Source organism: Lepisosteus oculatus, chromosome 14, assembly GCF_040954835.1.
Source record: "Lepisosteus oculatus isolate fLepOcu1 chromosome 14, fLepOcu1.hap2, whole genome shotgun sequence".
Classification (NCBI taxonomy): Eukaryota; Metazoa; Chordata; class Actinopteri; order Semionotiformes; family Lepisosteidae; genus Lepisosteus; species Lepisosteus oculatus.
Window position 1 is genome coordinate 35687794 of NC_090709.1, and position 23407 is coordinate 35711200.

Below are 23407 nucleotides of genomic sequence, written 5' to 3' on the forward strand. Positions count from 1 at the left end.
TGTTTCTGTGAGAAGTGGAACAACTTAAACAAATCAAAACCAGAAGAATTGGCCATCCAAAATGGAACAATCTGGCAAACATACTTTGAAAATCTCCCGAATACAAATCAATCAGACCAAAGCCACTTTTGGAAAAACTCAAATTTTGGAATTGGCTATCAAAGACAACCAAAACCCCTAAGACTCCCCAATCACTGAGCAGGAGCTACTGGACAAACTCCAGGCCCTCAGACCACGCAAAGCCTGTGGCCATGATGGAGTCATAAATGAGATGCTGAGACACAGCAGCCCAAAGTTGCAACAAGCCCTGCTCAAACTCCTCAATCTCATCATGACAGCTGGATGTTTCCCCGAGGCCTGGAACCAAGGACTGATCACGCCCATCTATAAGAGTGGAGATAAACTCGATCCCAACAACTACCGGGGCATCTGTGTGAACAGTAACCTGGGGAAGGTATTCTGGAGTATCCTAAATACACAAATACTGGCCTTCCTTACCGAACACAGTGTCCTGAGTAAAAGTCAGATTGGCTTCTTGCCAGATCACCGCACATCTGATCACATTTACACCCTACACACACTGATAGACAAACACGTCCACCAAAAACACAAAGGAAAAAGTTTTGCCTGCTTTGTCGATTTCAAAAAAGCATTTGACTCGATTTGGTATGAGAGATTGTTTTACAAACTACTCCAAAGTGGCATAGGGGGCAAAGTGTACGACATAATTAAATCAATGTATTCAGAGAGCAAATGTGCAGTGAAAATTGGAAACAAAAGGACTAAATTCTTCACCCAAGGCCGCGGGGTGAGACAGGGCTGCAGCCTGAGCCCAACACTGTTCAATATCTATATCAATGAATTAGCAGGAATGTTGGAGCAGTCTGCAGCTCCTGGTCACACACTACACGACACAGAAATCAAGTTCCTGCTCTACGCAGATGACCTGGTCCTGCTGTCGCCCACAGAACAGGGGCTGCAGCAGAACCTGGCACTGCTGGAGCAGTACTGTCAGACCTGGGCACTGCCAGTCAATCTGGACAAGACCAGAGTTATGGTTTTCCAGAAGAAAGCCAGACCTCAGGGAAACAGGTACAAATTCACACTGAACAACAACACATTGGAGCACACATCCAGCTACACATATCTCGGTCTCACCATCAGCTCTTCCGGGAGTTTTGACCTGGCAGTGAAGACACTGAGGAAGAAGGCACTCAGGGCTTTCTACGCAATAAGAAGGAGGCTCTTCAACATCAACCCACCAACAAGAATCTGGCTCCAAATATTTGAAAGTGTAATCCAACCCATTGCCCTATATGGCAGTGAAGTGTGGGGTCCCCTCACAGACCAGGATTACACCCAATGGGACAAACACCCCACAGAAACTCTGCACATGGAGATCTGTAGAAACATCCTCCGTGTGCAGAGAAAAACTCCTAACAACGGGTGCAGGGCCGAATAAGGCCAGTACCCACTATTGATAAACATACAGAAAAGAATATTAAAGTATTGGCTACACCTAAAAAACAGCGACCAAAATCCTACCACCACAAAGCCCTGCTGAGCCAAGAGCTGAGCCCAAAACAGAGCCCCCGTGAGCCAGCTGGGCCTGAGGCTCACCGACCTGAGCCACACCGACACTAACCAGCCTCAGGACAGCACTGCTAGAGCACCACAACCCAGACTCAAGCACATCACAGCACAGATCAAACAGCAATATCTGTGTTTTAGTGTTTCAACTAAAATGGGACAGTACTGTGTTCAGTGTGTGATCACAGTGGCACAGTTCTGTGTTCTGTGTGTTACCAGTAGGACAGTACTGTGTTTGGTGTCTGAACACAGTGGGACAGTAGTGTGTTCGGTGTGTGATCACAGTTGGACAGAACTGTGTGCATTGAGCAATTACAGTGTCACAGTACTGTGCTCAGTGTGTGCTCAGAGTGGCACAGTACTGTGTTCACTGTGTGATCACAGTGGGACAGTAGTGTGTTCACTGTGTGATCACAGTGGGACAGTAGTGTGTTGAGTGTGTGATCATAGAGGGGCGCTAGTGTTCAGTGAGAAATAATAAATAATAAAGTAAATAATAACAACGTAACGTGGTTTTCTGCATGTCTACCTAGGCTGCAGCTGCTCCTGCATTATGTTTCATGTAGAAGTCTTAGCTTAGATTTTGTTTGCAAAAGACGAGCAAAATCTTTAATTGCAAATAACAAAAACTAGACACAACCGCAGTCCATACGAGGCCCCCTGCTACACTTTCACTGTTAATTCATTAAAGCCCATATTATCTGTGCTTTCCCTCACGATAAACAACTGCACCTGAATTGACACATCTCTTCTTGCTGAGTCCTTCGCACAACAAACGAAATTTCTCACCGGTCAGAGACAACAATTCTAGTGGAGCATATCCTGTCTTTGACAGGACTTGTAGTGTTTTTAGAGAAACCAACAAGGTCAGTTCTATTCCTTGTGTTTATCACCGTCGGAAATTACTCTCCAGTCATCTGATTTGTACACCGTGTGTGCAGTTCTTGTGTGAAGGAGATTGTTTCTAGTATGAGTAGTATTATTAATAGTGTTATTACTATTAGTAGTAGTATCAGTATTATTACTGGTATTATCATTGTTATCAGTAGTATTAGTAGAGTATTAGTATTGTTAGTGTTATTATTAGTAGTATTAGTATTATCAGTAGTAGTATTAGTAGTATTATTAGCACTGTCAGCAGTAGTAGTAGTAGTAGCAGTCGTATTATTAGTATTATTAGTGTTATCAGTAGTATTAGTAGTGTTAGTAGTAGTACTATTGTTGTCAGTTGTAGTATTAGTAGTGTTAGTAGAAGTACTATTGTTGTCAGTAGTAATATTAGTGTTAGTAGTAGTACTATTGTTAGCAGTAGTAGTATTAGTGTTAGTAGTGGTAGTACTATTGTTATCAGTGCATGATGCCCAAGAATAATTCCCAGATGTTCATTCTGTAAGTTGCATTCATAATGGCCAGCAGCCCTATCACCCTGCAACTCCCAGCTGGCAGCCCCACTGGAGCCCAGCAGGGGTGAGCCTGGCCAGTACCTGGAGGGGAGACTCCTGGGAAAACACTGAGGCTGCTGCTGGGAGAGGTGTGAGTGGGGCCAGCAGGGGGCGCTCTCACCCTGCGGTCTGTGTGGGTCCTGATGCCCCAGTATAGTGACGGGGACACTGGACTGTAAACGGGCGTCGTCCTGCGGATGAGACGTCAAACCGAGGTCCTGACTCTCTGTGGTCATTAACAATCCCAGGGTGTCTCTCGAGAAGAGTAGGGGTGTTACCCCAGTGTCCTGACCAAATTACCCCCTGGTCTTTACCCATCATAGCCTCCTCATAACCCCCCCTCTCTGAACTGGCTTCATCCCTCTGCCCTCCTCACCACTGAGAGCTGGTGTGTGGGGAGAGGACTGGAGCATCATCCAGGTGGGGCTGCGCACTGGTGGTGGTGGAGGGGATCCCCATGACCTGTAAAGAGCTGCACACTGGTGGCGGTAGTGGGATCCCCATGACCTGTAAAGAGCTGCACACTGGTGGCGGTAGTGGGATCCCCATGACCTGTAAAGCGCTTTGAGTGGAGTGTCCAGAAAAGCACTATAGAAGTGTATGCAATTATTATTATAATAACTTTTAAGTTACGTTTGTCAAGAAATGACTTTTGAGCAAATTGTACTCCTCTTACCTGTGGAGAGGTTGGTCTTCTCTCATGTGTAACCTCCCCGATGCTCCTGTCCTCCTGTTGCAGTGAGTGAAGTCGAACCCAGACTCCAGCCCCGCCCCTCTGAGCTGAGACTGGTGCTGCTGGGCAGGACTGGTGCTGGGAAGAGCTCAGCAGGAAACACCCTCCTGGGCAGCACACAGTTCCCCTCCCAGCCCAGCCTGTCCGCGGTCACCCAGGCCTGCGAGAGACGCAGGGGGGAGGCTGCTGGGAGGCAGCTCTCCGTCATCGACACGCCAGACCTCCTGGACAGCAGGGGGCGCCAGAGGGACGTGTGTCTGGAGGTCCGGAGGTGCCTGCTGCTGTCCTCCCCAGGACCCCATGCTTTCCTGCTGGTGCTGCCGGCCAGACGCTTCACGGACGAGGAGAAGGGAGCCCTGCTGACCGTGACCGAGGTGTTTGGGGAGGCTGTCCTGAATCACACTGTCGTCCTCTTCACCCACGGGGACAGTATGGGACAGGAGACAGTGCAGCAGTACGTTGACACACAGGGGAGAGACCTGCAGCAGCTCTTAGAGAGCTGTGGGAACAGGTATCATGTTCTCAACAATATGGACACGGGCGACCGCACTCAGGTCACACAGCTGCTGGAGAAGATCGAGGACATGGTGGCAGGAAACACTCTGGGCTTCTTTGTGGACCAGGATGCAGAGGAGAGGCTGAGAGAAAGAGAGAACAGATACAGAGAGGTGGAGGAGGAGGGCAGGAAGGAGAGGGAGGAGTTTCTGAAGAAAGTGCAGGAGCTGAGAGAGGAGTACGAGGAGCAGCAGAGGCGTCAGCTGGAGGAGCTGAGATGCAGGCAGGGAGAGGAGCAGCGCAGGCAGCTGGAGGCTCTCAGGAGAGAGCAGGAGGAGACACTGCGCAGGAAGGAGCAGGAGCTGCAGCTGCAGTACCAGGAGCAGAGGCAGAGGCTGGAGCAGGAGCAGTGTGAGAAGACGGAGGAGATCAAGCTCCGCTACAGGACGCAGCACCAGGAGCTCCTGCGCAGGTACGAGGAGGAGCAGCGCAGCAGAGCTGAGCAGATGGAGCTCAGATACCAGGAGCAGCACAGGAGGGTGCAGGAGACCATCCTGAAACTCACTGAGGAGCAGCTGAGGAAGGTGGAGGAGACCAGGACCCAGTGTGCAGAGAGACTGAGGGAGAGGATGGAGGCCGTGAAGAGGGAGCTTGAAGAAGAGCAGGAGAGGAAGATAGAGGAGCTGAGGCAGCAGCACAGAGGCCAAGACCGCGGGGAGGCCCAGCAGAGGTGTGAAGCAGAGCTGTGGAGGAAGGTGGACGAGATCAAGCAGCTGTATGAAGAGAGACTGCAGGGGAGAGTTCAGGAGCTGGAGCAGCAGCAGCAGAGGGAGATGGAGGAGAAGAGGAAGGAGCAGGAGGAGGAGCAGAGGAAGAGAGAGGAGGGGCTGAGGAGGCAGCTGGAGGAGGATCGCAGGCAGAGGGAGCAGGAGCTGGAGCTGAGGAGGGCTGAGGAGCTCAGGAGAGTGGAGGAGCTGGAGCAGAGATACGCACAGGAGGAGCAGAGCAGACTGGCAGAGCTCAGACTCCACGAGGAGAGGATGAGAGAGCAGGGCAGGCAGGAGCTGCAGAGGCAGACGGAGGAGCTGAAACTGAGGCAGCAGCAGAGGGAGGCAGAGCTGAGGCAGGAACTGGAGGACGAGCAGAGGAGGAGGGCGGAGGAGCTGAGGCAGCAGTTGGAGAGGGAGCACCGTCAGAGAGAGCAGGAGCTGGAGGAGAGATACAGGGAGCAGCAGCGAGAGGCGCAGGAGGAGAGGAGCAGGACGGAGGAGCTGGGGAGGCAGTGGGAGGAAGGGCTGAGAGAGGAGTACGACAGGAGGCTGCAGAGAAAGGAGGCGGAGATTCAGGAGAGGTGGGAAGGGGAGCTGCAGAGGAGAGTGAAGGAGCTACAGGAGTCCTCCCAGCCTCAGAGCCTGGAGCCGGGTCAGAGTAAGTACTGTACCCCAGCAGGAAGGCAGGAGGTAGATGCCCAGTTTAAGAGGTAAAACTGCAAATTCCAGAGAATTGTGTAGTTTGGACTGCATACATGCAATCGTGTCAAGATTGAAGAGAGGTCTTGCATCTTGTGATTTTTATTTTGTCTCTATGCAGTGGTTCTTATTTGAATTTCTTTCTTCTTCACTTTGCTTTCTTTTTTGTCATAACATTTCTCTTCATCTTGGTTTGTCTTTTAAACTCCAAAAGCTGTAGTTTTTGATGTTTTTGATAACACAAGGGAACTTTAACCTTCTGCATTCAGATCCCAGAATCTACTTGTTTTATTGACATGTTTGTTTCAATTAAGCACACAGCAGAGTTTCATCCCCTTTAAGTACTAGAGTGGCAGAAGAGCTGAAAAAATGATTTAGTTCTTGTGCACTGAAACACTACAAGCTCTAACACTGATGTTGTCTTGTTTGGTTGCCGATCCAGGGAGAAGCCCAGGAGAAACTCCGCGTCCAGAGATCCCAGCAGCTGCTCGTCTGTCAAACCTGAACATTGTGCTTCTAGGGTGTGAAAAGGCTGGGAAGAGCTCAGCAGGAAACACCATCCTGGGCAGAGAGGAGTTTGATGCTGAGGGAGGAACTGAGGAGTGTGAGAAGAGACAGGGTGAAGTAGCTGGGAGGCAGGTCACTGTGGTCGACACTCCAGGCTGGGAGTGGGATAATATAAAGTCCACCTCAGAGCAGGTCAAACAAGAGACTGTGTACAGCGTGTCTCTGTGCCCCCCAGGACCCCACGCTCTCCTCCTGGTGATCCCTCTCATCACTCTGAGAGAGAAACAGAGGAGAGTAGAGAAGGAACATCTGGAGCTCCTCAGTGAGAGAGTCTGGAGACACACAATACTGCTGTTCACCTGGGGGGATGAGCTGACAGACACAACCATTGAGCAGCACATTGAGAGAGGAGGAGAGGAGCTCCAGTGGCTGGTGGAGAAGTGTGGGAACAGGTATCATGTTCTCAACAACAAGAACAGGGGCGACAGCACTCAGGTCACAGAGCTGCTGGAGAAGATAGAGGACATGGTGGCAGAAATGAGTGTCTTTCCTAACATGATGGACAGAAAACTTCTGCAGAAGATAGAGAAGAGGAAGTCGGCCAAGAAAATGGTCGATGTAGAAGAGGAGGAAGAGAGAGGAGCTGGAAGAGTGCCTGTCAGGAGGAGACACAGTAAAGAGATGGAGCCCCCAAACTGTAAGTCCTGATCACACCGAAAGTCTCTCTCCTACATCACTGATTTATGTCTGTACGGCACACTGACACACGGCTCACTCTTTGTGTTTCCAGTGTCTGGAGGTGAAGGAGGCTTGTCTGGACTCTGAACACCCTGAGCTTGGAGCTGAACAACAGGACGAAATGATCTACACCCTGCCATCTCCTGTTACAGCCACAGCATTGATGAGCAGTAGACTTCCTGGAGATGATCTGGGAGGAAGCAGGAAGTGGGTCTTCTCCCACAATGCTTTTCAAATGCCTGCGTCACCATGACGACCAGAGAGCAGGCCCGCCTCTGTGAAGGAGGGGTTTGTTGAGATCGAGAGCTCACAATGCTCTCTCTGTGTCCTATCTTTCTCTCTAGTCTTTTATCTTCCATCCCTTCTCCTCTCTCTCTCTCCACAAGCACAGATGCTCCCATCTTCAACACAACAGTGGTGCTTTTCAGCCACACTCCTTGACTGGAGCAGATCCTGGGGCCCAGTACCAGTATCAGCAAGAAGAAACATCTCCTCTCCTCCCTGTGAGCTTCTTGAGGGCCATTCCTGTAGACTGGGAGAAGATCACGGTTTGGCTCCATCACAGCAGGGCGGTAACAGCTCAGAATGGCTGTGGGAGTTTGGGAGTGGGTGTGGGAGATGTAACACATCTCTCACTCCTGTACGGAGAAGCTGATGTGCCAGAGAGCTGGTCCCTTACACTGAATCTCCTTTCTGCACTTGGAAACCAGCTGGACTCTTTTACAAAGAGAGAGACTTGGCAAGAGACAGTTGTCCTACACAACAGAGTCTGGGTGTCCTGAGAGAGAGCTCAGTCTGTGAGCCCCATGACTCACTTCTGCTCACAGACAGGATTTCCAGCAGACGCTGCCCCTCAGTGTTTTAATGAAGGGCTCTGGGATTAGTGGAGATGGGCTTTAGCACAGAAACACACAGCTTAATGCCCCTCTGCCCAAACTGTCAGTGCAGAGCTGCACAAGAATTAAACTGTTACAAAAATGTTTCAGCACTTTTTAACCCTTACTAGCTATACTGTTGTATTACTGAACATGAGTTGTAAATGTGATTACAAATTGCACAGTCTATCCTCAAACAGTGTGAGTTGCTCAACAATATATAAATATCCCACAATAATGTTGCATGTGGGGTTTGTAAATGTCCTATGATATATCTGTACTGTAAATTTCTGTAAATGTTTGATTGTACTTTGGCAAAACTATAACTCATAAGTTATGCCAATAAATCTCTTTTGAAATTAAATGATAAATGAGCTCAGTTCTACAGTTATACTGTAGACGCAGGTTGCAGTCTGTGGAGAAAAAAAACTAGTTCCCATGCTCCCCAGCAGAGGCAGGAAGAAGAATCAACTAAGACCTCTGTCCATCACAACCAGTTGGCACTGCTGCTTATGTGCGAGTCTAATACATGAACACTGTACTGAGAGAGAGGGGGGTTCATACAGACACACTGACTGGACACTCCAGTACATGAACACTGCACTGAGAGAGAGAGAGGGGTTCATACAGACACACTGACTGCAAACTCAACTCATGTTGCAGTGTGTGATCACAGTGGGACACTAGTGTTCAGTGAGCGATCAGAGTGGCACAGTACTGTGTTCAGTGAGCAATCAGAGTGGCACTGTAGTGTGTTCAGTGTGTCATCAGAGTGGGGCAGTACTGTGTTCAGTGTGTCATCACAGTGGGACAATACTATGTTCAGTGTGTCATCAGAGTGGGACAGTACTGTGTTCAGTGTGTCATCAGAGTGGGACAGAACTGTGTTCAGTGTGTCATCACAGTGGGTCAGTACTGTGTTCAGTGTGTGATCACGGTGGTGCAGTACTGAGTTCAGTGTGTGATCAGAGTGGCACAGTAGTCTGTACAGTGAGCAATCAGAGTGGCACTGTAGTGTGTTCAGTGTGTCATCACACTGGGACAGTACTGTGTTCAGTGTGTCATCACAGTGGGACAGTACTGTGTTCAAAGTGTCATCAGAGGGGGACAGTAGTGTGTTCAGTGAGTAATAACAGTGGGACAGTACTGTGTTCATTGTGTGATCAGAGTGGCACAGTAGTGTGTTCAGTGTGTGACCAGAGTGGGACAGTACTGTGTTCAGTTAGTCATCAAATAGGACAGTACTGTGTTCAGTGTGATCACAGTGGCACAGTAGTGTGTTCAGTGTGTGATCAGAGTGGGGCAGTACTGTGTTCAGTGTGTCATCAGAGTGGGGCAGTACTGTGTTCAGTGTGTGATCACAGTGGGACAGTAGTGTGATCAGAGTGGGACAGTACTGTGTTCAGTGTGTCATCACAGTTACATTATTGTTATCAGTTATTAGTGATATCAGTATCAGTAGCAGTAGTATTAGTAGTGTTATTTGTATTAGTAGTAGTGTTAGTAGTGGTAGTAGTGTTATTCTTAGTAGTAGTATTAGTGTTATTATTATTATTAGTAGTAGTAGTAGTAGGAGGGGGGAACAAGCCGATACCCTGGCTTCTCTCCAGACACAGCTGGGTGAGCTCCTCCAGTCAGGACAGGAGGCTCTACTGTACACAGAGAGGGGCGGGAGGAGGGAACAAGCTGATACCCTGGCTTCTCTCCAGACACAGCTGGGTGAGCTCCTCCAGTCAGGACAGGAGGCTCTACTGTACACAGAGAGGGGCGGGAGGGGGGAACAAGCTGATACCCTGGCTTCTCTCCAGACACAGCTGGGTGAGCTCCTCCAGTCAGGACAGGAGGCTCTACTGTACACAGAGAGGGGCGGGAGGGGGGAACAAGCTGATACCCTGGCTTCTCTCCAGACACAGCTGGGTGAGCTCCTCCAGTCAGGACAGGAGGCTCTACTGTACACAGAGAGGGGCGGGAGGGGGGAACAAGCTGATACCCTGGCTTCTCTCCAGACACAGCTGGGTGAGCTCCTCCAGTCAGGACAGGAGGCTCTACTGTACACAGAGAGGGGTGGGAGGGGGGAACAAGCTGATACCCTGGCTTCTCTCCAGACACAGCTGGGTGAGCTCCTCCAGTCAGGACAGGAGGCTCTACTGTACACAGAGAGGGGCGGGAGGGGGGAACAAGCTGATACCCTGGCTTCTCTCCAGACACAGCTGGGTGAGCTCCTCCAGTCAGGACAGGAGGCTCTACTGTACACAGAGAGGGGTGGGAGGGGGGAACAAGCTGATACCCTGGCTTCTCTCCAGACACAGCTGGGTGAGCTCCTCCAGTCAGGACAGGAGGCTCTACTGTACACAGAGAGGGGTGGGAGGGGGGAACAAGCAGATACCCTGGCTTCTCTCCAGACAGAGCTGGGGGAGGGGCGAACAAGCCGATGAGCTGCTCAGGTCCGTTATCTACTGTCTGACTCCTGTCTGCTCTCCTGCTCTCTCTGGCCTGCTGTTTCCCTGATCTGTCTCTCTCCTGAAGCAGTTCAGCTCCGGCCTCTGACTTCTGGTGCCTTGTCTCCCCCTGGCAGGGACAGCGCAGTACTGCAGCGCCTCATTGACTTCATAGATCCAGACGCGTGTGGACCCCAGTGTCCCGACTGCTGGTCAGTACAGATCAGGACACTGTGTGTGAGAGTAGGGGTGTGGACCCCAGTGTCCCGACTGCTGGTCGGTACAGATCAGGACACTGTGTGTGAGAGTAGGGGTGTGGACCCCAGTGTCCCGACCGCTGGTCAGTACAGATCAGGACACTGTGTGTGAGAGTAGGGGTGTGGACCCCAGTGTCCCGACTGCTGGTCAGTACAGATCAGGACACTGTGTGTGAGAGTAGGGGTGTGGACCCCAGTGTCCCGACCGCTGGTCAGTACAGATCAGGACACTGTGTGTGAGAGTAGGGGTGTGGACCCCAGTGTCCCGACCGCTGGTCAGTACAGATCAGGACACTGTGTGTGAGAGTAGGGGTGTGGACCCCAGTGTCCCGACTGCTGGTCAGTACAGATCAGGACACTGTGTGTGAGAGTAGGGGTGTGGACCCCAGTGTCCCGACTGCTGGTCAGTACAGATCAGGACACTGTGTGTGAGAGTAGGGGTGTGGACCCCAGTGTCCCGACCGCTGGTCAGTACAGATCAGGACACTGTGTGTGAGAGTAGGGGTGTGGACCCCAGTGTCCCGACTGCTGGTCAGTACAGATCAGGACACTGTGTGTGAGAGTAGGGGTGTGGACCCCAGTGCTTAGTCGGGGTTCGGTCTGTACTTCCCAAATTCCCTCTTCTCAGTTGTTTTCAGGTGGGATGAAGTGGGGTCCCTGACTGTAAAGTGCTTTGGAGATCCTTTTAGATCAACTTTCCAGAAACCCAAACAAGAGAGTTTTTTTAAATTCCTAAGTGATTAGATATACCAGAAACATTCATATCAGGCGGCGTCCAAGACTTCATTCTGCCCTGATGAGTTAATCATTAACTGAACCCAGTAAATTTATCAAGGGCCACTGAGAGGACAAAGTCCTTCCCTTCAGATCACCAGGAAGAGAAGGAGAGAGAGAGAGATGGCAGCGTGTAGGAGCTCAGCGCTCAGCCCTGGTGAGTTTTCTCTTGTTCTACCTGTCAGAGTGTCGGTAAGGGAGTCACTGAGGGTCTCTTCTCTGTCACAGAGCACAGCAGCAGCTGGAGAAGTGTCTTCCTGTCTGCTGAGAGTGTGTTCTGTCTGTCAGACACACAGGGTCTGAACTAGGAGAGAGACAGGAGCTGATTTTACTTTCACTTTCTCTTGTCAGGGATCAGAGATCGGTAGTGTAAACTCAAGCTGTTTGGAATTCACTAAATATTTTAATAAGGTGTTTATTTAAGGTGAAATGATTGATGTTAAACCTGACTGTGTGCTGATGGTATTGGATTCACACTGGTAGTATTCATGATGCTCAGACACGCTCAGATATGATCGTTTCCTGTTTGTTGCTCAGAGGCCGTGTTTATTGTACAGCTGATAATACCAGAGAGGAATCAGTACAGATGAACAACAGAGGAATTTATTTGGCCCATAATTAGTAGTGATTCCAGGTTCTCGTGCAGCTGTTTCTCCTGTCCTGACTGGGCAGCTTGTTCCCCTCTCTATGTACAGTAGAGCCTCCCACTCCTGATTTTAAGTCTTAATGATGCTTTGAGTTTCAGTGTTAATTCTGAGGAACTCTGAGGTGTCAATATCTAACTGGTCTTTAATGATGACTGACTGTCACTGAGGATGTTGAATATTTTGTATATATGTGGTTCCCTATCTTCACCCTGTCAGTTTGGGACACTCCCTTCAGACTGAAGAGACTCAGTTCCTCCAGCTTGTCAGTTTCACTGATTTTAAACTAACATCATGCTAATTCTCTTCAGTGTGGATCACAGTAGATAGTTTCTAAGCGGTTTGAAACTATACAACACACAGATTTCCCAGCCAGGTGGCTGAGTGCCAAACATGTCTTTATGAAATGACATTTTAGACTCACTGCTGAAGGATCAGGACGGACTGAATGATTTTACAGTTTTTACATGTATTTTTAAAATAAAGTGGAATAATAATAATAATAAACTTTATTTTATATAGTGCCTTTAAAGGTGGCTTCTCAAAGCGCTTTACAGGATGACAATAACAATAAATAAGGAGAATACACAAGATACAACACAATTACAGTACACAGAGGAGACCGTGGAAGGTGGTATTAAGAAGAGCAGAGGGGTGAAGAATGGAACCAGTTCAGTAAAGGCTTTTCTGAAGAAGAGGGTTTGGAGTCTGGATTTGAAGGAGTTTAGAGAAGGTGAATCTCTGATATCCTTGGGGAGAGAGTTCAGAGCTTGGGGGGATAAAAGGAGAAGGCCCTGTCACCCAAAGAGTGTAGAGGGGCTTGGGGGACAGTAAGGAGAGGAGAATTAGAAGAGCGAAGGTTGTGAGGTGGAGAGTAGGGTGATAATACTTCAGACAGGTACTGAGGTGCCAAGCCATGCAGAGCCTTACAGGAGGATTTTAAGGTCCACACAGAATTTGACCGGAAGCCAGTGCAGGGACTCCAGGATAGGAGTGATGTGGTCACTTGCACCAGACCTGGTCAGGATTCTGGCTGCTGAATTTTGGACATACAGCAGTTTGTTCAGAGTAGATTTTGATACCCCAGCGAGTAGAGCATTACAGTAGTCAATTCGGGAGAAGATGGATGTCATTATTTATCATGTACATTACAATAACACACCGTGTACGGCACCGGTCACAAGTCTGAGCACGCCCCCTTGAGACCTGGGTTGTTCTTGGCCATCTGTGCCTACCAGGGAGACCTGCTGCAAAGAAGGGTCGTGTGTTAAGCCAGAATCAAATATAACTCCAAGTTTTTCAATTTTGATTGAATAAAGGAATAAAGGTTCTATTGTACCAGTACAGTTACATATATTCAATTTCTGGTTCAACTATACAACACAGAGATTTCCCAGCCAGGCTGCTGAGTCCCAAACATGTCTTTAGGTTCATTCTGAACACAGAAGTCCCATATGTGTCTGAACTGCCACTGGACACTCAGAGTGTTAGTGGGACTCTACAGGGCCCTTGTATTGGGGCCTTGGTAAAGATGAGCAAGGAAGACATTGGAAAAATGTCTTTGTCGTTTATCAGATGAGAGAAATCTGACCTTTCAGTGAGGTTAAATTATTCTAAGAAAAAAAATTGTGATGAAAAATAAACATGTACTATTGAGAGAACAGTTAAAAATAAAAAAAATATTTATATATAGAATGTAAGAATACAGTTTGACTAACATTAACAGAACATTTTTGTATACCACAGAGAATACACAGAAATATAATCTCAATAATCTGTGATTTTCCTCTCTCACAGGGCAGGGACAATAGAAAAGATGTAGAAAAGTTTTTATTGTGAATTTTAAATGGGATGAAGAGGGAAGATATTTGTGATGAGAACTTTATAATGTAAATAATCTGTGATCTTTCTCTCTGACAGAGAGGAGATGGGCTGATTCCCATGAGGCACCACAGCATCTCTCAGAGATCAGGATCGTGCTGCTGGGGGAGAGATGGTCTGGGAAGAGCTCAGCAGGAAACACCATCCTGGGCAGAGAGGAGTTTGACACTAAGGGAGTAACTAAGGAGTGTGTGAAGAGACAGGGTGAAGTAGCTGGGAGGCAGATCACTGTGGTCGACACTCCAGGGTGGGGTTCCTCTTTTATAATAAGGGCACATCCACAGCGTGTCAGAGAGGAGGTTGTGCGCAGTGTGTCTCTGTGTCCCCCAGGACCCCACGCTCTCCTCCTGGTGATTAATCTGCACTCCTTATTCACAGACTGGAGATCAGTGGAGGAACATCTGGAGCTTCTCAGTGAGAGAGTCTGGAGACACACAATAGTGCTGTTCACAAGGGGGGACACACTGAGACACACAACCATTGAGCAACACATTGAGAGAAGAGGGAAGGAGCTCCAGTGTCTGGTGGAGAAGTGTGGGAACAGGTATCATGTTCTCAATAACAAGAACAGGGGCGACCACACTCAGGTCACAGAGCTGCTGGAGAAGATAGAGCACATGGTGGCAGGAAACTATGGGCTGTACTTCACCACTGACATCAAAGAAATAAACACTGAACAAGAAAAATATATGAAACAAAAGGAGGAGAGACAGAGAGAGACAGAGGAGCCGAGACAGAGGGAGGAGGAGAGACAGAGAGAGACAGAGGAGCCGAGACAGAGGTTGGAGGAGAGACAGAGAGAGACAGAGGAGCCGAGACAGAGGGAGGAGGAGAGACAGAGAGAGACAGAGGAGCCGAGACAGAGGTTGGAGGAGAGACAGAGAGAGACAGAGGAGCCGAGACAGAGGTTGGAGGAGAGACAGAGAGAGACAGAGGAGCCGAGACAGAGGTTGGAGGAGAGACAGAGAGAGACAGAGACAGAGGAGCCGAGACAGAGGTTGGAGGAGAGACAGAGAGAGACAGAGGAGCTGAGACAGAAGTATGAAAGAAGGGAGAGAGAGAGAGAAGAGGGGCTCAGACAGAGGTTGGAGGAGGAGTGGAGCAGGAGAGAAGAGGAGCTGAAGGAGAAGATGAGAAAGACACTGAAGGAAGAGGAGCTGGAGAAAGAGACAGAGGAGTCCAGACTGCCCGTCAAAAAGAGGAACAGTATGGACATCATCCCTCCCGACAGTGAGTGTGATTGATGCTGTATTACTGAGTCACTGATCTTACTGGTCATCAGACTGAGAGATTCAACCATCTTGTGTCCTGTTAGGAATTAAAATCATACTGTGCTCCGCTCTGTACTGCGTTACTAACACAGTGGCACACAGATCTGTGTCTGTTTAAATCCTCTGTGCTGTAATTGAACTGTTTTCTCTCAGGGAGATGAGATTTAATCCATCACACAGCAGCTCAGTCTCTGTAATCTGTTCCTCAAGACTGTCGGACCAATCAATCAATCAAGGTTTATTGATCAATGCACGAACAGTACAGCACACAGCGGTGTTGTCAGCATTGAAATCTGCGAGCTCGTTAAAAGCTCGTTAAGAGGGATAGAAGAGTTGGAGGACAGGAATTTATAGGGGTTAACATTGGGATACAACAGATTACACAACTGCAGTTCACAGATTGTGTGGAAGTAACACAAGGATAGGAGGTATTTAGGTGTCTTGACAGTCGTAAGGTACAGGGTAGGAGGTATATAGGTGTCCTGACAGTAGTAGGGTACAGGGTAGGAGGTATTGAGGTGTCCTGACAGTAGTAGGGTACAGGGTAGGAGGTATTGAGGTGTCCTGACAGTAGTAGGGTACAGGGTAGGAGGTATTTAGTGCTCTTCGTAGGTGTCCTGAGAGTGCCAGTGCCCCCTGTCAGTTCAAGGAGGTAACTGCAGGTGTCTGCTGTGGTTGGCTGTTCAGCAGTCTTACTGCCTGGGGGAAGAAGCTGTTCTGACACCTGGTGGTCTTGGTCTGATACTTCAGTACCGTTTTCCAGATGGTAGTAGAGAGAGCAAGTTGTGTTTAGGGTGACTGGGGTCCCTGAGGATGGACCTGGCCTTCTTGAGGCATTAACACAGTAGATATCCTGTGTGTTCAGTAGCGCAGCCGGTAGTGTTCTGAGCCAGTGTCACCACCCTCTTGAGGACCCTAAGTTCGTGGGCGGAGCAGTTACCACACCAGGCAGTGGTGCAGCCGGTTAGGATGCTCTCAGTGGTGCAGCTGTAGAAGCTGGTCAGGATGTGTGAAGGCAGGCTGAACTTTTTCAGTCTGGGGAGAAAGAACAGGCGCTGTCTTGTCTACGGGGTTGGTGTGGTGGGTCCAGGTCTGATCGTCCCGGAGCTTGGTGATGAGCCTTGAGGGTACGATGGTGTTGAATGCTGAGCTGTAATCAACAACAACATTCTCACATACGTTTCTCTCTCGTCCAGGTGTGAGAGGGCAGTGTGTAGAGGAGTGGTGATGGCCTCCTCAGTTGATCTGTTAGTGTCAACGGCAGCTCTGAAGTCCTGCAGGACAGGAGTGGGTGAAAGAGCCCATCAGCAGATCATTAGAACCCCAGACAAGAGCTGTTTCTGTACATCAGTCTGAAGGACTCGTCACAGCTTGTCTGCAGATCAGTGAGTCTGTGACTGAACAGCAGCAGCCTGTTGTAGAATCTGTGTCAAACAGGGTGAGATGGAGAATTACTGAACAGAGTGAAATACCAGCAGGATGATTGCACTGGACTGCACTCTCCTAGAGTGCTGTTCTTCACTGGAGTGAAGAGATTATCTTTCCTTCTTCAATTAATGTCCTTCTACACTCTGCCCCTGTAACAGTACAGTACTGCAGCATGACTGTTGTTGCTTGAGGCCAGTAAATGAACACAGACTTTTCAGATGAAACTTGAGTCACTTTGAAAAAATTGATCTGACACAAGTGAAAATCATGAACATCAGGTAAAACTGTAGTTAGTTGATACTCAAGGTTAATTCCCAGATGTTCATTCTGTAAGATTCCTTCATAATGACTTTTAAGTTTTGTCTCTTGAGCAAACTGAACCCTTCTTACCTGTGGAGAGGTTGGTCTCCTCTCATGTGTCACCTCCCTGATGCTCCTGTCTCTCCTCCTGTTGCAGTGAGTGAAGTCGAACCCAGACTCCAGCCCCACCCCTCTGAGCTGAGACTGGTGCTGCTGGGCAGGACTGGTGCTGGGAAGAGCGCAGCAGGAAACACCATCCTGGGCTCAGAGGAGTTTCCCTCTGAAGCCAGCAGCTCCGCGGTCACTCAGGAGAGCCGGAAGAGGACAGGACATGTGTCCGGGAGACGGGTGACTGTGGTGGACACTCCAGACTGGCTCCACGCCGGACTGTCTGAGCGGGACAGGAGACGGGATCTGGGGCTCTGTGTTAACCTGTCTGCCCCGGGACCCCACGCCTTCCTCCTGGTGACCCCGCTGGGCCGATCCTCAGGGGAGGAGAGGAGGACACTGGAGACAGTCCTGGAGATATTCGGGGAGAGGGCCCTGGGACACACCATGGTCCTGCTCACCCACGCTGATGAGCTGACCAGCAGGACGCTGGAGGAGTCTGTGCACACAGGCAGCAGGGAGCTCCAGTGGCTGCTGGAGAAGTGTGGGAACAGGTATCACACCCTCAACAACAAGGACAGGGGCAGCACTCAGGTCACAGAGCTGCTGGAGAAGATAGAGGAGCTGGTAGCAGGAAACAAGGGCAGCTACTACAGCACTGAGACGTACCAGGAGGCCGAGTCCCAGATCAGACAACTGCAGATCCTGAGGGACAGAGAGGAGAGCAAACAGAGGGAGGAGGAGAGACTGAGGGAGAAGCACCAGAAGGAGCTGCAGAACCACCTCCGCAGGATGGAGGAGGAGATCCAGACACGAGAGGAGAAGATCAGAGCGCTGGAGGAGCAGATAGCAGAGCTGGAGGAGAGGCTGAGGGAGGAGAGGGATGAGGGGAGGAGGAGAGAGCTGGAGGAGGAGCTGAGGAGAGAGAGAAGGGAGAGAGAGAGGGTGCAGAGAGAGATAGAGGAACTGAGAGAGGAGCAGGAGAGGGTGAGGAGAGAGGGGGAGGAGACACACAGAAGGGAGATGGAGGAGCTCAGGCAGCACTATGAGGAAAAGGCCAGAGAGGAGGCAGAGACACAGAGAGACTCTCCAGCAGGTCAGTGTGTCGACAACACAGTTCACTCCAGCAGGACAGGAGCACAGGAGCTGAAGGAGGGAGATTGAGGAGCTGAGAGAGACAGTAGAGAGATACAGAAAGAGAATAGAGAGACAAAACACAGTGATAGACAGACTCACTGTGTGGCATCAGAGACACACAGGAGATACAGGAGAGTGATTGAGGACCACAAGCAGCACATCGAGAAAATGGTCACAGAAGATGACTGAGACAAGAGCACACACAGCTCGCAGACACACAAGAGCACACACAGCCCGCACAGACACACGAGAGAACACACGGCCCGCACAGACACACGAGAGCACACACAGCTCGCAGACACACAAGAGCACACACAGCCCACACAGACACACAAGAGCACACACAGCCCGCACAGACACACGAGAGCGCACACAGCCCGCAGACACACGAGAGCGCACACAGTAGGAACAACGTAGTCTCACACACAACCTGAAGGCACTGAAGAATACACAACCCTTAGACACATGGAGAACACACACAGCCTGTAGACACAATGAGCAGACACACACAGCCCGCAGACACACAAGAGCACACACAGTCTGCACAGACACACAAGAGCGCACACAGTAGGAACAACGTAGTCTCACACACAACCTGAAGGTGCTCAAGAATACACAATCCTCAGACACATAGAGAACACACACAGCCCACAGACACAACCCTCAGACACACACAGGCCACAGACAGGAGAGAGAAACAGACAGGAGATCGAGGAGCTAAGAGAGAGCTGAAGACACTGAGACAGGAGCAGGAGAGGGAGAGGAGGAGCTCAGGCAGTGTTATTGGAGTGACAGAGAGACACAGAGACACTGCCGCAGGTCAGTCACTGATCCACACAGTCTTTCCCAGCGGGAGAGGAAGACCGGATACTTCCTGGACACAGAGTGAGGACTTTCCACTGAAACACTGATCTCTTCCTCGTAAGAGATCCGACTCACTGAAAACCTGCCCTTAGTGTCCCATGTGAAGAAAACTCATTTTAAATAATGTTCTATTTTGATCATGTTTGTATTTTGGTATTCTTTGTGTATGTATATATAAATGTCATGAATACTTTTGGATATAATTCTGACATTGTATATGTGTGTAACAGAATATATGTATGTTGCGGCAATGCTTGTTAATAAGACAGAATTAAGTGTTGCTGTGCTTTCCCAAATGAGGCCTCATCTCTCTGTTCATCTCTGTGGTGCAGCCACAGAGAAGCTATTCATGCAGGCTGGTTTAAAGATGTTTTCTTTTGATAAGGGACAGCTCCCAAAACGGGATGCACTTAGCTAAGCCTGGCTATCATGATCAATGGTCATCCATTGGCGCCTATCTGTCTAGGGAGTGCCAGATGGACATCTGGACTGCATTCCTAGGTGTCAGGAGTTAGTGACTCATATCTCACCTTGATCAACCAATCAGGGCCTGGTAGGGCCGAGTAATCCATGTGGGTCTCTGATGCCCACGAAACTTTCAGTCAATGAACGAGCTGAAGTTCCTCCAGGTAAAAACAGGCAACACAGAGGGCCTGAGAGACTATTGTGGACTTTTCTAAAGGGAATTCAAAGGAGAATTCCAGGGCAGGACGGCCCAGGAGCAGAAGGCTCCCAAGGGCAGGACATTCTCGCAGCGCGCCTCCTGACCATCCTGAGACTCAGCCCAGACAACCACGGAACGGCCAGTGTGTCCGAGTGCCAGAACTTTCCTCTGTTCTAAGAGTCTAGAGCGGAGGTTGCCAGAGAGTAACCAGCAGCAGGCCTCGTGAACAGGTCGGAACTGTGGACAGCTGAATCACTATTCAGAACTAGCGCTTCATCAGGAACGAACCGGTCTTCTTCCTGACTTGCTGGGACCCACAGTCATCTTTTCTCCTGTGCACAAACTGTGCTAGTTAAAGCCAACACTAACTAGCCGGTCAGTGAGCATCAGCAGCGCACTGTCGCAAGATGCAGAGCACAGCCTGGCATGGAGCCAGAGAGGCCGCAGGAGATCTGAATCCCCAGAGATTGGATGAGTATTCAACTTCACTGCATTACTGCTCGAGAATTCAATTATCCCAACCAGTTGATATCAATTTAATTCCTAAGAGTTATGTACTTGTTTTGAGTATCTAATGTAGAAGTTCTGACCAAGTTCAATTACGAAACGGTCTAAATGAATGATATACTGAACGTATGTCCTCTTGATATATGTAACTCTTTGTAACTGACTGAATATATACCTTTTGTATTCTGATAACCCTCCCGATAAGATCTGTTAGGTTTATATGCATATTCTATGTATTAATAAATGTATCCTCATGTATTAGTACCTGTGTGTGTGCGTTGTTTGAGTTATATTGCATGGTTGGATTCTAAGGCCATCAAAAGAATCATTTTGTGATTTACTGCTACAATTAATAATTGTCCCAGTAAATACCCAAACCCTACAGAACTGGTGCCTTCAGAGAGCACACACTACAATGTAATGAAGGAGTATTTGTGTTGTTTGTATGCTTATTCCATTGAAGTAAGACAAAAGGCCAGTGAGATAATGGATTATCAATAGAGCAACAATAATGCCACCAGCTGGTGGAATTTGAAAAAAAAGCATTTTTATTTTTATTACAGACTGTAGTAAAATATCTCTGTCTATGTGTTGTTGTTGAGTTCTTTTATCTTGTTTCAGAAGACAGCCAGTCTAAAGTATTTCATGTGTCGATTAAAACTGAAAAAGCTTTTGGTTTACTTTCAGACAGAAAAGGAAAAATGCCCTTCTTTTGTGTAACTTGAGGCAGCATTGTTGTCTGTGTTCTAGACAGCTGGGTTGCAGTGTTTCACTTGGGAGCAGAGGGGCAGTCTGTTAATTAGTCTTTATTTTATAAAACAACTTTTAGATTAAAAAATGTTGGTAAAAACAAAAGCTGGCAGCGCTGGGGCCCTGGGTTCAGTTCCAGATAACAGGTACTATCGGGGTGGAGTTTGCATGTTCTCCCCAGGTTTCCTCCAGCTGCTCTGTTTGTTCCCCATAGTCCAAAGACATACTGCGAGGTTAACTAGCTTCTGGGACAATTGGCCCTGGTGTCTGTCTGTCTGTCTGTCTGTCTGTCTGTCTGTCTGTCTGTCTGTCTGTCTGTCTGTCTGTCTGTCTGTCTGTGTGTGTGTGTGTGTGTGTGTGTGTGTGTGTGTGTGTAATCTGTGATGGACTGGTGTCCCATCCAGGGTGTGTCCTGCCGTGCGCCTGTTGCTTGTCAGGACAGGCTCCAGCTCCCCCATGACCCTCTACTGGGAAAAACCACTTAGAAGATGAACGTATGGTGAAACAATAATGTCAGGACTTAAAACAAATGCATAAAACCATACAAGTCTAGGTTAAAAAACATGAGCTGCAGAATTGTGGACGTACTGAAGTTTAGCTCCAGCGGGGAGGACAGGACAGTAGTCCAGTCTGGACATGGCAAAAGCAAACGCTGATTTCTTCCCAGCAGGCATTCACAGTACAGGACACAGCTGTGAAATTGCCCTCACCTCCTCTTGTGCTGATGATGTGGGCATGCGTCGCTGATGTCAAAGCGAGATCGGAAAGGACTCCCTGGTGTTTTATTTTGCCACAGCTCTCATTTTGAACTCCCTCAGTGGCAATGGTTGGATTTTTGGGGGGTGGGGGGTGTTTTTTTATCCGATGCTTAACATTGGCAGTACGAGTTGCGTACTTGGTGGTAGCCACTTCAAAGTCAGATTTAGATTGCAAGAAATATTGCAAAATATTTTCAACCCAGAGATGAAAAATGTACCTCAGTTCATCTAAGAATATGGCCAAGTATAGAGCCCGAGGGAACTCCAGTGGAGAACTGCCTGCTAATATGTCTGACCCCCATAGAGACGATCCCTCTCACCAAGTGCAGCCTTGTAGAACCAGAGATGTCCAGTAATCCTCCACACAGCTCGCAGTGTCCCCTGACCTCCCAAGGCCGGACATAGCGACCAGGCTGCTCTGTGGTTTCCATCTGCTGCTGAAGCGAACGGGTTAGTGCTGTCGCAACTGCATCGAGGAAGCATGCTCAATGTGTTTCCCGAACTTTATCTTCCTGGGAAAGACGGCTCACGTCTCTGTCCAGATCAAAGGCTGAAAGTTAAATCTGTGGGGTGGACAGCGTCTGGTCTCGTGCAGCAAGTGTGCAGAACCGTCTTTATCGATTGCCGAACACAAGAGCATCAATTGTTCTGATGGGTCACGCGAGTGAGTACAGTTCCAAAGAGAAACGGGCGAGTCTGATGTTAGTGAAATTGTCGTCTGTTGACGGCGCCTAGTCTCGTATCAGAAAGGCGTGCTGTTCACAGCTGTTGCTCAATGGATTATCGACATCTTGCCTGTCCCCGTGAAAAATAAGTGTGGATTTAGGGATTTCAGCAGGGTTTCCCATCGCCAGGATCTCTAACAGAAGGGATTCATAGGCTGTCAGGCACTCTTTGAACTTCTATACGGTCCACCTCTTGAGGCTTACTTGAATGTGTTTGTCAAGGGTTCTAAATCGCCATCTATCAGAAACACCAGAAGTGAAGGATAAGATCCCACATCTATGAGTGTTTCTACCAAACTGTTCATAGAAGAGACAGCTGAGCTTTTTTAACTGTCCTATCTTGCAGTTTTTGGTGAATAAATTTGGTCAGAGTGTTTACGTGAGTATGTTTTTCTTTTCTCGTAGCAAAAACACAAGCTTGGCAACCTTCACTATGTGTTTCAGTAACAGCTCATCCCACTAAGCCCCCTTACCTCTATCTGATTAATCTTCATGAGTGCCACCCTAATAACGTAAATGCTGTGCAGCAACAGTGAAAACACAGCAGAACAGGTTCAGAACACTAGAATATTGTTTCGTGGGACAGTTACAAGCACTGTGCTGTAGCTTTGTTAATATCAGAACAGCACATTTTTAAGATTAAGGAGGGATCCATGTTTGTTTTAGCCAATTACTATAAGTTCCACTTCTTTAACATAGAGTCATTGCATTTGTACTCTAATTATCATATGCAGTGGGTACAGAAAGTCACCACTCCCTTCAAAATGTTCACCTTTTATTGCCCTAAAATCCAGAAAGACAACGAATAAAACCAGACTTTTTCCAGTTTTATTTACAAATTGTACCCAATATCCAAGTGAAAAAAGAAAGCAAAATTACAAAGCGGAAGAACTGGGAGAACACCCCCCTGAGTTAATACTTGCAGGAAGCACCTTTTGCTTGAATTACAGCTTTGAGTCTGTTTGGATACATCTCTGCCAGCTTTGCACACCTAGAGGGAGGAATATTTGCCCGTTCCTTCTTACAGAATTGTTGTAATTACACAACAGGAT

At 48.6% G+C, this 23407-nt stretch overlaps 2 protein-coding genes across 2 annotated transcripts; both read left to right on the forward strand.

The window, feature by feature from the left end:
- The first annotated feature begins 3579 nt into the window (after positions 1–3579).
- On the forward strand, positions 3580–15087 carry LOC138242579 (trichohyalin-like). Its single transcript, XM_069198117.1, has 6 exons — positions 3580–3586; positions 3772–5688; positions 6172–6933; positions 7027–7035; positions 13883–14597; positions 14949–15087. The coding sequence occupies exons 1-6, from the start codon at positions 3580–3582 to the stop codon at positions 15085–15087; spliced, it is 3549 nt and encodes a 1182-aa protein (XP_069054218.1).
- Positions 15088–16119: 1032 nt separating this feature from the next.
- On the forward strand, positions 16120–18276 carry LOC138242580 (GTPase IMAP family member 9-like). The gene is made up of 3 exons (XM_069198118.1): positions 16120–16225; positions 17000–17864; positions 18210–18276. The coding sequence occupies exons 1-3, from the start codon at positions 16120–16122 to the stop codon at positions 18274–18276; spliced, it is 1038 nt and encodes a 345-aa protein (XP_069054219.1).
- The last annotated feature ends 5131 nt before the right edge of the window (positions 18277–23407 follow it).